At 42.3% G+C, this 16,427-nt stretch overlaps 1 protein-coding gene across 4 annotated transcripts; it reads right to left on the bottom strand.

Moving 5' to 3' along the window:
* Window positions 1-6,484: 6,484 nt before the first annotated feature.
* dclre1b (DNA cross-link repair 1B) lies at window positions 6,485-14,892 on the bottom strand. 4 transcript variants are annotated; one of them, XM_061788527.1, is made up of 4 exons: window positions 14,810-14,892; window positions 12,533-12,740; window positions 9,324-9,506; window positions 6,485-7,784 (listed from the first exon to the last, which is right to left on the bottom strand). In XM_061788527.1, exons 2-4 carry the CDS (start codon window positions 12,660-12,662, stop codon window positions 6,694-6,696), a joined length of 1,404 nt encoding a protein of 467 aa, XP_061644511.1. In that variant the 5' UTR covers window positions 12,663-12,740; window positions 14,810-14,892; the 3' UTR covers window positions 6,485-6,693. The 4 variants fall into 4 exon arrangements, with proteins under 4 accessions (XP_061644511.1, XP_061644486.1, XP_061644495.1 ...); XM_061788502.1 differs by lacking the exon at window positions 14,810-14,892 and adding an exon at window positions 13,755-14,460; XM_061788511.1 differs by lacking the exon at window positions 14,810-14,892 and adding an exon at window positions 13,755-14,442 and having other exon boundaries at window positions 12,575-12,740.
* Between the last annotated feature and the right edge of the window lie 1,535 nt (window positions 14,893-16,427).

Genomic DNA, 16,427 nt, shown 5'->3' with positions numbered 1-16,427 from the left:
CAAAAAAAATTTTTGCAAAAAAAAAAACAATTATGTTTGCCCTCACAAATTTTGCTGTGTCTGCTTTATGACACTGCATTTTCACAAGTAAGTAAACTAAACATGTGCAGGGTGAATCGGGTGATTCATAACTCGTTCCTTGATGAAACAATTGCGAATGTTACAACTGACCGGTGTTCCAATCATCCCCAGTCTCCCTACAAACGGCAACACTGATGCATTTACTCGATTAAATAAGCGTGGAAAATGTGATCTCTCCAGGAAGCAATGGCCTCTCCTTGCTAGATGAGCCCACCACCTCCATGAGTGGAAGATGAAAGGCAGCGCTGCTTGCCTGCCATTGTGCTCACCAAGATCAAACAGTAGAACACGTCATAAATTAACAGCGTCCACTGGGCCGTTATTTCTGACGGACTGACTAAAATCCAGCAGACGACAGAGAACTGCTGGCTTGGCGAACGTGACCAACGTCTCTAGAATCCTCCTGCACACTGCCATACACAAGAAAAACACTAGTACAACCAGTACTGTAAAATCCAGCTATAGTGAATTGTTTATTATAACTGCCATTATTATTAGTTTAAACTCTAAATATATCTCAAAATATGATTCCATAACAGTTTTTGGTAAACCCCCTGATATATCACGATCCAGTTTTCACAGTCCCGGTATTTTCCTTTTGTAGTGTAATTACAGTTGTTACTCTATTTTTTGATACTGTTTGCACAATATTTTTGTGTCATCCATTTCTCTAGCTCCCTTTCACTATATTATACTGTATGTGTTTAAATGTGTTTGTATTGTTTTAAAAGTGTGTTTAAAGCCCTTAAAAATCAAGTGCCATCAATGCTATAAAACATGCCTATGCTGTACTTAAAGAAGGTATTTTTATTTTGCAGATTTTCCCTGATCACGTGGGGAGTCTGGATCGTAACTCCAACAATGGAGGGGTTTTTACTGTCAAATCATTTCAAACTCATCTCACAACATTACTCTTCAAGATAAATGGCCACTCGAAAACATAACAAAAAAAAAACATACACTTGCTGCAAAGACTCACCATTAATAACCCCACCTAAACTTTGCTCCTCAACATATGTTTCAATCGAGATGCATAACGTCAACATACTTCATGATTCTTCACGTACCACTAGCGGAAACGTGCCTACTACAACACTTTGAAAATAGCTGCTTTAGGCTTTACAGTGTTAAGCAAACTGTGTTGCTTATTTTTGTAAATTATGTGATGATCCCATCCCATTTCATGACCAATTCATGCAGAAATCCAGGTCAGTCCAGAGAGTTCACATATATCTTCTATCAACTACGCTGGCTTTATCTAAAAAAAAAATCCTCCTTATCACCCTCAATTCAATCCTGTTCCTTCACAAGATTCTTGTACATCTGTCTGCCGCCTCAATCCTTCACAAACACAGTCAGAGGCCAACAAAAACAGCTGGGCACCGTGAGTAGACGCGATAACAGTCAGCGGTACCAAACACAAAAGACAATCTGCCACTATTTGGTTTCGCCTCCAGTTTAAACTCTTCTCGGCTGACTGAAGTGCAGAGGGTTGAGGTTCTCTCCCGCTCAGCCGTCCGTTTCAATATTGAGGCTCAACAACGAAAGCGAGCGAGAGATGAATCTCTTCATGGTACTGGGAGCTGTCCCTGGTGCTGAAAGCTCTCAAAGCCCTCCTCTTATGTTATGGGTCAAACTGACCCAAATATTTGCGGCCATGGAAGCACATACCTCGGGTCAAAAGTTTGCAACATGGATAAATGACTGCTTTTGCAATGGATACTTGGGCACCGTGTATTTGGCAATGTTCAGTTCAACTGACTGCATGATTACCTACCACTGGGTTCACACACAAACAATGTGGAAATTATTACACTCATAATATATGTTTATTATTTTTTTAGTAGGAATATGGTATGTGTGCCACCTACTACAGTATTTGGCAAAACTAGTCAAAGCACTTCCTCCCGGCTAAGGTGAACAGAACAGCGAAGGGGACCGTGATAAAGCAACCATAGGAACTTCTACAATGTCCTTTTTTTGTCAGAGCCACCAAAGATGACAATAGCTGAGGTTGCAGCTTCATTCGTGTTTATCTACTGTATATCATATCATATTTGTACAAATAAATTATATACAACCCCAATTCCAATGGAGTTGCGACGTTGTGTTAAACATAAATAAAAACAGAATACAATGATTTGCAAATCATGTTCAACCTATATTTAATTGAATACACTAAAAAGACAAGATGTGTGATGTTCAAACTCATAAACTTTATTGTTTTTAGCAAATAATCGTTAACTTAGAATTTTATGGCTGCAACACGTTCCAAAAAAGCTGGGACAGGTGGCAAAAAAGACTGAGAAAGTTGAGGAATGCTCATCAAACACCTGTTTGGAACATCCCACAGGTGAACAGGCTAATTAGGAACAGCTGGGTGCCATGATTGGGTATAAAAGGAGCTTCCCTGAATTACTCAGTCATTCACAAGCAAAGATGGGGCGAGGTTCATCTCTTTGTGAACAAGTGCGTGAGAAAATAGTCCAACAGTTTAAGGACAATGTTCCTCAACGTACAATTGCAAGGAATTTAGGGATTTCGTCATCTACGGTCCATAATATCATCTAAAGGTTCAGAGAATCGGGAGAAATCACTGCATGTAAGCGGCAAGGGCGAAAACCAACATTGAATGCCCGTGACCTTTGACCACTGCATCAAAAACCGACATCAATGTGTAAAGGATATCCGCACGTGGGCCCACGAACACTTCAGAAAACCGATGTCAGTAAATACAGTTCGGCGCTAAATCCGTAAGTGCAACTTGAAACTCTACTATGCAAAGCAAAAGCCATTCATCAACAACACCCAGAAACGCCGCCGGCTTCTTCACATCTGTGAAGGCACCATTCATGCTAAAAGGTACATACAGGTTTTGGAGAAACATATGGTGCCATCCAAGCAACGGCTTTTTCATGGACGCCCCTACTTATTTCAGCAAGACAATGCCAAACCACATTCTGCACGTGTTACAACAGCGTGGCTTCGTAGTAAAAGAGTGCGGGTACTAGACTGGCCTGCCTGCAGTCCAGACCTGTCTCCCATTGAAAATGTGTGGCGCATTATGAAGCGTAAAATACGACAACGGAGACCCCGGACTGTTGAACAGCCGAAGCTGTACATCAAGCAAGGATGGGAAAGAATTCCACCTACAAAGCTTCAACAATTCGTGTCCTCAGTTCCCAAATGTTTATTGAATGTTATTAAAAGAAAAGGCGATGTAACACAGTGGTAAACGTGACCCTGTCCCAGCTTTTTTGGAAAGTGTTGCAGCCATAAATTTCTAATTTAATGATTATTTGCTAAAAACCATCAAGTTTATCAGTTTCAACATTTAATATCTTGTCTTTGTAGTTTATTCAATTAAATATAGGTTGAACATGATTTGCAAATCATTGTATTCTGTTTTTATTGATGTTTAACACAACGTCCCAACTTCATTGGAATTGGGGTTGTATGTGTATTTAACTTTTGTCCCAAGACACCAGCCATAAAGAAAGCAAAATGTTAGCAAGATGGGCTTAAAACCATCATGTCATCAACCCGTTGTTTTGCTAGTTATTGAGGCAGACACAGGAAAACCGCTAAACTATTTTCCTTTTTTGGTCACATGATGGCGGCATGGTGAACGACTGGTTAGCACATCCAGCTCACAGTTCTTAGGACGCAGGTTCGAATCCGGCCTCCTCTGTGTGGCGTTTGCATGTTCTCCCCGTGCCCGCGTGGGTTTTCTCCGGGTACTCCGGTTTCCTCCCACATCCCAAAAACATGCATGGTAGGTAAATTGAAGATTCTAAATTGCCCATAGGTGTGAATGTCAGTGCGAATGGTTGTTTGTTTCTATGTGCCATGCGACTGGCTGGCGACCAGTTCAGGGTGCACCCCGCCTCTCGCCTGAGGATAGCTGGGATGGGCTCCAGCACGCCCGCGACCCTAGTGAGGATAAGCAGTATGGAAAATGGATGGATGGTCACATGATGTTCCACATGTTGCGGATTAAAGTCGAGATTTGCTTTTTTTAGGGATTGTAAAAGTCATTAATCTGGCAATGCTTACTGCTTTTGTAGAACAGCTCCTCTCTGCTGGCAGCAATGCTGCAAACAGTGTACGTCAGCAAGGATGTGCTTTGAACTAATCGTTAACCCAAACCCAAACTATTCTAAAAATAGGTTTCCTTAAGTATCCCCATGAGCCTTAAACTCGAATTAATTGATAAAACTCAATTATGCTGTGGAACGTCTGACAGCAACAGCATCAATCTTTGATACTGACGTATCAATACTGAATTTTAATGGACATTTTGTCCCACTAGTAATCCCGATTGTTGAAATATGGAACTGCACGTTGCATTTTCCCATCAGCACATGGTCAATGCTCATCAAGTCTCCATTTTTTTCTTCTGCATAAAAATAGCAAACCTTCAAACTGATCGGAATGCAGACGATTCCCACAGTTGCTTTGAATTGCTTTCACAATACTGCCATCTGACGGCAGTGTGGTCACATTGCAATCGGAACTGTTCAGTCACATTTTGCTAAGCAGATTACAAACACATTTATACGGAGCCCGCCTGGTGCCAAGGTATGAGAAAAATAAAATTAATTGATCATTTGTACCCTTAGTTTAGTAAACTGTACCCTCAGTTTACACTGTGGCGTAATCAGACATTTCTGGAACCACAAAAACATCTAATGTTTTATGTTGCATGTTAACTCATTATTAATGTCATTATTTTTTGAGGACCTCAACATGGCTGAAGGTGCACCTACTTTTGCATACACGTTCTGCTGAAAATGTATGAATTTTAAGGGTCCTGAACACAATCCCCCAAAATCCCCCAGAAACGCCCCCCCAGAGATCTTAAAAAAATGACCCCCTGATACAAATTTCACCAACCAACGTGACAATAGTTGAGCACATCTATCATGACAGGACGCACCCAAAAATTTCAAGGAGCCACTCATGGAATTGAACAGGAAAGCATCCAATTTGCTTGAATCTGCCATTTTGGGGTACATTTCTTAGCTTGTACTTTGACGAACTCCAAGCAGGGAATTGACCCAAATGAGCCCCAATCGGAAGTAGGATTACTAGACATACTGGCTAAACTGCCAAGATTTGGGCCATCATGGGATAGTCAAATCTGCTAACGACTTTCCTTAACCTTTGTGGTCCACGTCTTGGGATCAAGGAGAGATAAAAGGTGCTTCCTTTGGAACATAGGAAAGTACAGCCCTGGTTCAAACGAATTCGATTCCACTTTTCCTAAACGATGTCATCACACGATAGCGAGTATTGACAACGCAAGTCTCTACCTTGCTGTCTTTTCTTCATTTTTCAGTTTCATCCCCTCACAAGTTTCTGTATTTTATTTTTGGTGTTTACAGGTTGTTTTTTTCCCCTCATACGGAGAGTAATGTTAGTCTTAAATTTTTTTAGGCCAATTTTCATGTTCACATTGCCACTGTTGTGTACCACTGTACTCTTGATGCATGTTTGTTTATATATACTGTTTAGCACTTTTTTTTAAAAATTGGACATTTTTCAAAATTACATTTAAAGTCTCTTGCGTAAACTCTCGAGCGCCTTTGCATAATCTGTAAACTTCATCAGCATCCAGGCACCTTTCTTCAGCATTTTCAGGATTTGCACGACCTATCCTTCAAGTACTTCTAGATCATCTCGCCCAGATGGAAAAGGAAAGGTCTTAACAAAAACAAGACTCGAAAGAGGCCGTTTTTCAGGTTTTTTTTTACGTACGCCATCAAACATGGCATCAAAGTTTTTTTTTTTTTGGAGGACTGGTTATGAAAAGGTTGTGTGAGTGTAATGAAATGTGTACAATATTAGATTGTTTTTGATCTAATGGTCTCACACATAATCAAGCAGAACTATGAACTCATATATGTTCTAGGGCTGCTTTGTTAAATCCGACAAAGAGTGTCTTCAACCTGTGCTGGGTGCAAACAAATCTCAAGACTATCGAGGCATTCTGAAGCAAACTGTGCTGCCCATTGTCAGAGAGTTTGGTCACAGTTGAAGATCATGTCTTCCAACAGGATGAGGAAACACATGCACGCACATAAAAATAAAGAAATAAGATTGGCTAAGAGCAAAACATCAGACTATTCTCGAGTCGTGGTATGTAAATAAATACTATTGGATATCTGTGAAAGAAGCGGAAACATTCTGTTTGGAGAAGGCACCTTTCAAACCTGAGAAGGTTGGAGCACTTTGCTCATGAATAGTGGGCAAAATAACAATAAAATACCTGCCGAAACATGCTAAAAGTCTATGAGAGTTACAGGAATAATTTGATTGCAATCATTCCCTAAAAAGGTTGTACAAGTGAATAACTTAAGGGTACCATCCTTTTTGTCCAGGTCAGAAAAAAAACAATGTCTGATTTTCATTTGCATCATTTTTATTGATTATTACTTTTGTGACTGTCAAGTTATTTTAGTGATCATTGTGAGTTTTTCTTTCATAGATACCTTTTGTGACATGTTTGTTTGGTGGTGTGCCATGTGGGATTTTTACGATGTAAAACGTGTGCCTTGGCTCAGTAAAGGTTGGAGAAAAAGTGCACTAGGGTTAACAGCTCTAATACGTTTAGGCCATGTTTGGCTTGCGTTCAGGACAAAGAGCAACCATTTGCGCAGCCCTCTCCTTCAGGAGGCAGCACGGCTTCAAGTCCTCCGCTGAGAAAACCAGACGCTTCAAGATGTTGTTTTCAAGCTGTTCTATGTGAGCCTCAGAACACTGCACCGAACCGGACGAATTGTCAGAATCATGGAAACTATAGAGGAGTAAAGAGTCACTGTCAGAAATGCTCAAGTCGTCGTTGTCCTCCTCCGCCTCTTCGATGGTACGCCGCCACGGCCTTAGGCAAACGTCTGCGTTCCGCAGGATCTCCACGGGGCCGAAGTTGCTCTGGCTGAGTTGACTGAACGGCACCGACTGCGCCGTCAACATCTCCTCCGGGACAGTGTGCACGAAGTTGACCCTCCACGTGTCCAGGGAGTCTCTGCGGCTTTTGTAAGGGGTGACCTTCTTACTGGATTCGACGAGAATGCAATCAACACTCTCTGTGTCCATCTCTTCCTCCTCTTCCGAAGAAGAACCCTGACCCAGACACTCCCTGGGCTTCTTGCTTAAACTCCCAGGAGAGTCAAACACCACTCCTTTAGGCACAAGCGGTCGGAAATGTTGCCGTTGAAGGTTGGCGGATGATTTGTGCCAGTTTTCCGGCAGCCTCCTCATGTACTGTTGCACCGACTCTGGCAACAGGAATTCGTGCCTTTTGCTCGGTGATAAGGTGGAGAGGCTTCCCGGGATACCGTTACCAACAATCGGCACCAGGGAGGAAGGTTTGAGTCCAGATACAAAGTCCCCCAGCTCTTGATAAGATGAGTGGTCTGAGTAGGGCACCACATAGACTTTGGGGTGGAAGAGGGGGAGGGGCCTGCTGGTAGGATAAATGGCCAACGTGGGTTGTTCACTATTCCACTGGCACAGGGCGGCGAAGGTGATCTCTCTTTGTTCCACAACACGGATACGACCGGCGCCCGGCTCGGTGGTGAAGACGTCGGGCAGCCCGAGCAATCGGAGGGTCTCCATTCTGTCAAAGCTCACCTCGATCCAGGTTTGAAACTCCATAGCTAGCTCCACCAATAGAGACTCCTTGCCCAGGGCATACAGACCTGCAACGCAGTGGGGGATAGCAACACACTCTGTCAACAGACTTAGGGCTCGGCAATTCATTGCTTGTATCGATTCATTCGAGTTTAGGGTTGCAGTTATCACATGATTTGTAGTATTCGCCTGATTCTATTAATAGAGTAATCGGATGAAAAAATTACTTAACATTCTTAATTAATTATTACTAATTAACCAACAATATCAACACAATACAATAAAGATGCAGTGAGATGCAGGTATTGTTTTGTTCCACTTGGGGGTTGCCATCCTCACGTTCTACATTGTGACTTTGAGGGTGTGTGGCTTTAAAAGGCTGTTGCTGGCTCAGGTTAGCGACTGGCTTTTAACTGTCTAACCGTCAGATGTGGGCCATAGAAGACATGAAAGTGCTTATTATGTGTTAACCTTACCAACTTCTATCTACTTGGAGTGGTGCATATATCCGCAGTAGCATTATTCCATGTGGGAAAATTATCCCTGTGAAGCTTCGAAGCAGAGACTTTGCGTCAACCTCTTTTGTAATGAAAGCATTTAAGTTAGTCGATCAATCGTTTCAGCCCTATCCAACTTTAGTTCTGGGAATGAACAGGAATACACCCTGACTTTACCAAATTCAAGGTTGGCTCCTAATTGGGAACGTAAATGTAGCTGGGGAAAATTTGGGTATAATCCTGACCAAAACGAGACGATTTCATGCAATATCTGTGCTATTCATCAATCAAATGTATCGCACACTGCTTACTGCAGGGCTACTGAGACCACACCCCTACATGCACATGTGGCTATTTTTATTTTATTTATTATTATTATTTTTTTTTAAATGGGTTGGGTAGTGCACCAAGAGTCATAATATTTAACTCAACATGCTCATGCTTTTGTTCTTCATTGAAAGAAATGATTGTTCGATAAAACATTTAAAACTTGATAAAGCACTTTTAACAAATAAATCAATTGATGATTATGTTTCTTTGTTGAATAGTTTTGCATGGATGTCTGCTTAGTTTTCCATGGAAATTGACTGTAAACATTTCAGAAGTTTACAAGACAATTTCCACCAATATAGCAACCCTTCTCAGGACATTTTTTGTATGGGTTCCAAAGTTCAAAATGCACCTTCGCTGCCATGCACTGCTTACACTAACAGCATGGCTGCAAACTGAGAGGAACTAGTTTACAAAAGCAGTCAGTATTTGACAGCTTAACGATTTGTTCGCTAAATTTAACGGCTTTTCCGAACCCTCTAGCAATTATTTTTCAAGAAAATAGACAAGCTAATTTACCTCACTCTACAACATGAGTCTAAATATTGTCACATTGTTTTGCGTATGATATGAATGGATCAGTCAATGGTGCTGGGTCAATCTTCTGAAAATGTGTTTCTTGTTTAGCATGATGAGAAATAAACCAAATCCTAGAAGGGAAAAAAACAACAACCTCAAAACCTGAATAATGTCATTGTAATTTGTCTTTTGTAAAACAATAAAATTTCTTTAAATTACAAAATAACATAGGGGATTTAAAGAAGTCGTGGACAAAGTTACCTAAGACAGCGTTATGGTCTGGGTGGCTCCGGAGGATTTCCTTTATCTGCTGAGTAGCTTGCTTTCTTGAGGGGATACTGCGGTTGGGGTCACAGTTGGTGTTGTCCAAGTACAGGACATCGATGGTGGCACTGGTCGCCAGGCACAGCTCGCGCAGCATTGACGGGGAATATCTGAAGTCGCCTGAATTTTAGAAGGCGTTAGCAATAAAAGATGTGCCAGGCAAAGTTGTGTGGATTGTAGAGATGAAACGACGTGATTCATGTCACAGTTATCATGACCAAAACTATCGCAATTATTGGTATGATCACAATATTACAAAAGAAAGAGATTGTATTGACTACAGGTCTGCATTCAAGACTGTATGATAAGCTCCTCCTCCTTGGACTCACACCATCCCTTTTGCAGCCAGGTGCCAAACTTCCTCAGTCATTCAATTGGGGAATCGGAGATCAAAAATCATTTAGCAGTGATGGCTGTCCCCAAGGCTGTGTGCTGAGTCCACTGCGATACATCCTCTTTACTTAGAATTTTGTGGCTGCTAAGAAATAACACCAAAATGACACCACGGACTGATCAGCAGAGAGGAAGTGGCAGATGATAAGGAAAATAACAAACTATAATATTGTGCTTTATAAAAACATTTAGTATTGACATAATTAAATAGAAAATAATGACAGTTTTTCTTAAAAAAAAGAGGATGTGTTCCAACTACAGGGGGATCACACTCCTCAGCCTCCCTGGTACGGACTATTGGCCGTGGAACAGTGGACCAGCCCTACACCCTCGGCAGGGTCCTCGGGGTTGCATGGGAGTTCGCCCAACCAGTCTACATGTGTTTTGTGGACTTGGAGAAGGCGTTCGACCGTGTCCCTACCCTACGTTCCTACCCTCACCTATGGTCACGAGCTGTGGGTCACGACCGAAAGAACAAGATCCAGGATACAAGCGGCCGAAATGAGTTTCCTCCGCAGGGTGTCCGGGCTCTCCCTTACAGATGGGATGAGAAGCTCCGGGAGGATCTCAGAGTAGAGCCGCTGCTCCTCCACATCAAGAGGAGCCAGATGAGGTGGCTGGGGCATCTGATTTGGATGCCTCCCGGACACCTCCCTGGTGAGGTGTTCCGGGCACGTCCCACCGGGAGGAGACCCCGGGGAGGACCCAGGACACGCTGGAGAGACTGCATCCTTCGGCTGGCCTGGGAACACCTCGGGACCAGAAGAGACTGATGAAGTGGCTGGGCAGAGGGAAGTCTGGGCGTCCCTGCTAAAGCTACTGCCCCCGCGACCCAACCTGGGATAAGCGTTTGAAAATGGATGGAAGGATAATGACTGTTTTTTCCAATTTTTTTCCTTCAGTTCAATGCATGTTGTGCTGCGCTTTCTAGTGTGCGAGCCTTGGCCACATGGGGGAGCATAATACAGTGCAGCCCTATCTGTGAGTATTATGTTATCTGCCTATATGTGTTGCTCAACCATTTGTTTTCACATGTCAGGTGCATGAATCATTATAACACTGCCACATAGATGCTGTTCGTTAGTCTGTCTATGACATTACCCATTATGTGTTACCATTAAGCTATTGGACTTTTAAGGCAAAGTTATATTATTGTTTTAAATAAATGTGCAATTCTCTTTTTATGTTTACTTTTAGAATAAACTTCAACTGCGAGTGGCAATTAGCCTTTTTTTTCCCCGAAGGATTGTTCACTATCTGCCAAACTGCTGCTGTTTGTGGACTTGAGTTGAGTTGGGTTCATTGCCCAACAGCCTCAGTCACTTATCCATTTACTCTCCCTCCTAATACAGCACATTACACGACGGTGACGATAATTAAGAATTGAAACACTAATGCTAACGGTTTGAAATTAGTGCTGGGCGATAAGGCCTATAAGGGATATCACCCCCCCGTCCCCCCAAACACACATTTCAATGTTTGATATGACTCGATATTTATTCTATTAAAGTCTATACATGTATAAAACCAGTTGCTTTACATTTTAAAGCAGAAGGTTTATTTAACAATTATAAAGATCTCAAAACAAATGTGATTAGCTTTTTTTTTTTTAACTTAGAATTGCATTCGTGGCGATGACTGCAGAGCTGAGCTAACCTATAGAAATTCAGTTCCAGAACAATTTGTCTGACTTTCCATATCTTTTACATTATATCAAGAAGATTACTGTGGGACAGTTACTGCAGTATATTATGTAATAGGAGCTGCCATCCGACCTGTACATCATAAAAAGGTGACAAATGTCACAATTGTTCGACAAAACGACAAACCACAAAATGTCAAATGCAGATGAAGCAGCAGAAATCAGTGGCGAAAAGAAGATTCTTTAGGACTGATAAATATATGAAAATGTTGGCTCCGGTTGCACAAAATCTTTGAAAATCGCCACAAATGCGTCATGACAACACCTACGCGAGGGGATATACGAATTGATTTCCGTCAACACGGCGCTGCGTGTTTTGCGCACATGCCTGTGATGTATACGGATGTGTTCTGTCCACGGTCGCAGCTGCATTTGTTTTTGTAATGTGAACGACGACATGAAATGATCCGATTTAACAAAAAATCATGATTGGGCATCATGCCCTGCAGGGTGACTATACCCTATTTGCGTAATTGTTCACGCAATGAAGCTATCTGCTAAATGCTAATGTAAACAAGCCCCTAAAGCGCTTTTTATCTCGTCCATGATCCGCAAACTACTATCTTGTTATCTTCTTACCCCGTTCAACCAAGCGAACACAAAAAAACAAGCATTTCAACTGCCACCATGATCACTAGCGGCCTGCGGCGTTGTTTTGTTTACATTACAGGAGTAGCACTCTTTAGCGCGATACATATATTATGACATGCACGTACTCGATAACGTGCTTCATCTTCAGGTGATTTCACACGGATATGCCTGTCTTCATTGCAACATCTTTCATAAACGGTTTGCAAATTACTGTTGTTTCTGAATGATAGATGTTACATGCCCTTTTTGGGGACTATTTCTTGCTAGCTAGTCGCTAGCATGTCCTCCATCTTGTCTCCGCGCAACAAGAGCTTCCGCGGGGCAATGTAATCTCGCGGACTAGCGAAAAAATAAAATCGATGATCCCATAGTTTTCCATATAGAGCATTAATAAAATATCGATAGATTCGAGCTTCTCGATATATCACCCAGCACTACCTGAAATTCAAGTACACTTTACCGTAAACCGTTTCATTCCTACTGTGCTGAGAGAGACACGCACCAGTATATAGTATGGTGCCAAAGTAGCCCTCAAAGAGGAACATGACGGCGCCTGGGCAGTGGTTGGCGTCAATCAGTGTGACCGTCATGTTTTCTTTGCCAATGTCATCCAGAGGGAGGAGGTATGACTCGCCCAGCTCCAAAGGGTGGATCCACTTCTCCTTCACCTACACACAAGAAAAAAGAAAAAAAAGAACAAGCAGGATTAAAATGAATAATAATCATGATAATTGGAGACAAATTCCTTGTGTTTTCAACATACTTGGCCAATACTGTAAAGATGCTTCTATCTTTCTATCTCTCTATCTACACCAGTGGTTCTTAACCTTGTTGGAGGTACAGAACAATGCAAGTTTCATCTGGAGTTCACGGAACCCTTCCTAATTAGACAAATAAAATTGGGTTTTTCAAATTCAAAACAGGTATATTTTATTGTCTGTGCAGATTCACAGTCATCCAGGTCATGCACAAAATGAACCACGCATCAGTTGCACACAAAATCATTGTTAAAAGAACAAAACCAACAAAACATGAATTTCACACAAAACAAAAATCAAGTCAATGAAAATTTACTGTCAGTGAATGTGCATTTTGCTGTTGCCATTCCCCTTGATAAGTGCCCCTCTCATATCAGAGAAATGGACTTCGTTATGAAAATTCACAACAAAATCTGTTCCTTTTCTTGATGTTATTTCTACAATCCTCGAAAAGGGTTCATAGGTAAGAGCAGATTTATTGGGCTCTTTATTATTATTGGAGCGGCACGGTGGACGACTGGTTAGAGCGTCTGCCTCACAGTTCTGAGGACCGGGGTTCATTCCCCGGCCCCGCCTGCGTGGGTTTTCTCCGGACACTCCGGTTTCCTCCCACATCCCAAAAAAATGCATGGTAGGTTAATTGAAGACTCTAAATTGCCCGTAGGTGTGAATGCGAATGGTTGTTTGTTTATATGTGCCCTGCGATTGGCTGGCAACCAGTTCAGTTCTCTCTTTAAAAAAGAATACATAATAATAATAATAATAATAAAGGAGGTAAGTAAAAAATAAACAACTGCGTGTGCACTCTCTTTTTACTGGGCAATGCAGCTGTGTTGAGAATTTACCATTACATTACATTGACATTCCTACTCAAACAGTGAAGTCCACCACCGTCCAGCAGCATAAATGAACGACGTGTTTCACCTGCAGCCTGACGTGGAGCAGCGAGGCGGTGACCGGGGAGCAGTAGATGGGTCGGTTCGCCCATGTGGACGTCAGGCCCACCGTGTGATCGCTGTGCATGTGCGATAGGAAGAAGAGTCTGCTCTCTGGACTTCTGCGAACATGCCAGAAGTCAACGGCCAAAGGAGTGCGGGCGATGATCTTGCCATTGGACATTGTCTCAGGCGACGCAGGACACGCTCCAATTGATAAACGCAGTCTGGGATTGATCGTTTACTTGTCATTTGCCATCTAGTGGCTCGTTTGAGGCTTTTGCTTGCAGCGCCACGTTTGAGCGTTCAGAAAATGGTCCGTTAAGGGAGTTTGATTTGTGACAGCTCGCCACGGCTCCCCGCGCCAACTTTAGCGTCACTTACGCGACACGCCCCTGCCTACCACAACTGTCGCTCCTTAAAGTCGTCACTATTGCGCTTAACAGGCGCGTCATTAGGAATTCCCATAGATACGAAGTCGAGGTGCGCCAGCACGGCGTTATTAGGAACATGGATATCTTATATAACATGGTTACATATCTCTATGATTTTGATTTACACGCATGTTCTTGACAGATAGGAACGTTAATAGATACGAACAATAGCTATGCCACTACGCTGTAGCAGCCCGGCTAACCGACGTGCCTACGTGGTGGCCATGTTGGGGAGGTCGAATGTAACGCATGGACACTGAAATTAAGTCGTGGGCTCTTTCACACTGCACTTGGCAAGGTGTCTAACGCCCTCGACTCTCCGATTCATTGTGTGCGTGCTGAGGGGGCGTCAGCGCGAGTCCCGACCCACTGAGCGGGGAAAGCCTCCCGACTTCCTCCGAGGCTGTTGCGTCACCACTTCCAAATATGGGATGCCCGCACCCCGGTTACTGTCGTTGCCGTTGTCCTCCTCAGCAAGTGCAGTATGAAGGCTGTTTTGTGGATGCTAAAGCGTACGCTAACAGTAAACAACATTTTATTTTATTTTTTTTGACATGTCAAAGGACCTCACAGTTCGCTTCCCGCATCCGTGGTATTTTGGTTTTCTTACCGTCCACACGCACGGAATGCGCTCACGACTTTGACCTCCCTAGCTTTGCGTCGTCGTCGGCACGGAACACAAAATGGGCGTGTGGTTTGTCGCTGGGCTGGTGTGTCACTGCCCCCTACTGTCCATCGTATGTAGTACAACCTTATCTCGTCCAACTTTCTGATTTGGTTTAGTCCTGAAAAGGAGGGTATTTTCTGTCCCCTCTCCTCACTCACATAATAACATAATTCAAATAATTTGTGCACATTATACAGAATCATGCACCTGTGTAAATTATAGTTTTCTTGAGACAAAATCTAACCCTTGTTGTAGTAAAAGTAATAGTTCTTGAGCACACCCCTGAATTTTTTTTCCTCGTCCTTCCCTCTTGATGACCTTTTTAAATACCCAGGATAAGACATAAAATACATTTTAAAACAGCTTTTTTGGGCTACGGTTTTGTTAATCTCTTCCTTGCTATTGTTAAAATGTTTTTTTTTTTTTTTTTATCACAGACATACAGTGTAGCTACAATGATAATTGTGCTCTTAAGGTTGTCTCTCAACATGCAACCCAGTTGCTAAAAACATTTTTAGATGTCCAGAGGGAGTGAAAAAAGTGAGCAACACGACTCAGCAGAAAAGGACATCATCAAGCTACTGGCTCTGATCATGAGTAGACTACATATGTAAGTCCTTGTTTGTATTTTTCATTTTATTTTGATGTTTTCAGCTGTAATGAAGTGTTATCACTCCAACACACCCAACCAAGAAGACCCTGTTACTATTGTCAAAAAAAGACAAATTTATAACAAAGTTTTTGTTTTTTTTATTATGTATATAATCTGTATCCCTTTTAGGGAGGAACAGTTCTACTGTGCAACATTGGAATTTTTTTTTCCCCCCTAATTTCCCAAATACTCCACATTTCACCTCACTTCATGCCGTTATTGTTATAAACGTACCATCTTTGTTCACACGAGGGCGTTAGGAGCGAAGGAAAGCTATGTAGGCCATTTGCTTCATTTCTTTATTTATTTTTAATCCAGCACAATGACATCTTCGTTTTCATAATTTACCTTGGTTCTATTTTAATGGGGATTTTTTTTCTTCGTGGTACTGTTCTATGGATAAGAAATGGCAGTAAAGTAAGCTTTGATCATACTGATTTAATTTTGTTTTCGTTTACATGCGTCTGTGTGCAGAATGTGTCCATCATATTACACTAATGCTGTTATTAAATGCATTATGGAGCTGTTTTAAAAGCGGAATTTACTGTGCGAATGTGAAGATGAAGTCTCTTTTGCTCAGTGTCCTCAGTTCTTTTCTAATCGAGAGGGGGAGGAAAGGTAGTCTAATATACAGTATTTTCAATTTCGGTTGGGGGAGGGAGGTTACAACCAAATGGGGGCGTTACTATGGTGACGGCACCCTACATGGTCTCCCTCCCCCCGCTCCCCTTTTCAGTTTCTTCCACAGGACTACTCACTTGTCAGGATTACACTTGCCAGTCCCTCTCTTACTGTAGCGTGTGGCCTCTGCTCCTCCCCCTGAAGCACATGCATCACAGGCTGCTTTACTACTAATTATTTGACTCAAACTACACACTGCACTCACACTAGAAGAGGGGTAGGGGGTTG

Source organism: Phyllopteryx taeniolatus, chromosome 1 (genome assembly GCF_024500385.1).
Source record: "Phyllopteryx taeniolatus isolate TA_2022b chromosome 1, UOR_Ptae_1.2, whole genome shotgun sequence".
NCBI lineage: Eukaryota > Metazoa > Chordata > Actinopteri > Syngnathiformes > Syngnathidae > Phyllopteryx > Phyllopteryx taeniolatus.
This window is presented reverse-complemented; position numbering and strand designations above follow the sequence as displayed.

Bases quoted from the DNA above. Each gene is read 5' to 3' on its own strand.
- dclre1b (XM_061788502.1), bottom strand. From the start codon at position 13,949: ATGTCCAATGGCAAGATCATCGCCCGCACTCCTTTGGCCGTTGACTTC. The intron at 12,741-13,754 runs GTGAAACACGTC...TCTTGTGTGTAG, and splicing joins TGCTCCACGTCAGGCTGCAG to GTGAAGGAGAAGTGGATCCA. The intron at 9,507-12,532 runs GTAAAGTGTACT...TCTAAAATTCAG, and splicing joins TAGGAATGAAACGGTTTACG to GCGACTTCAGATATTCCCCG.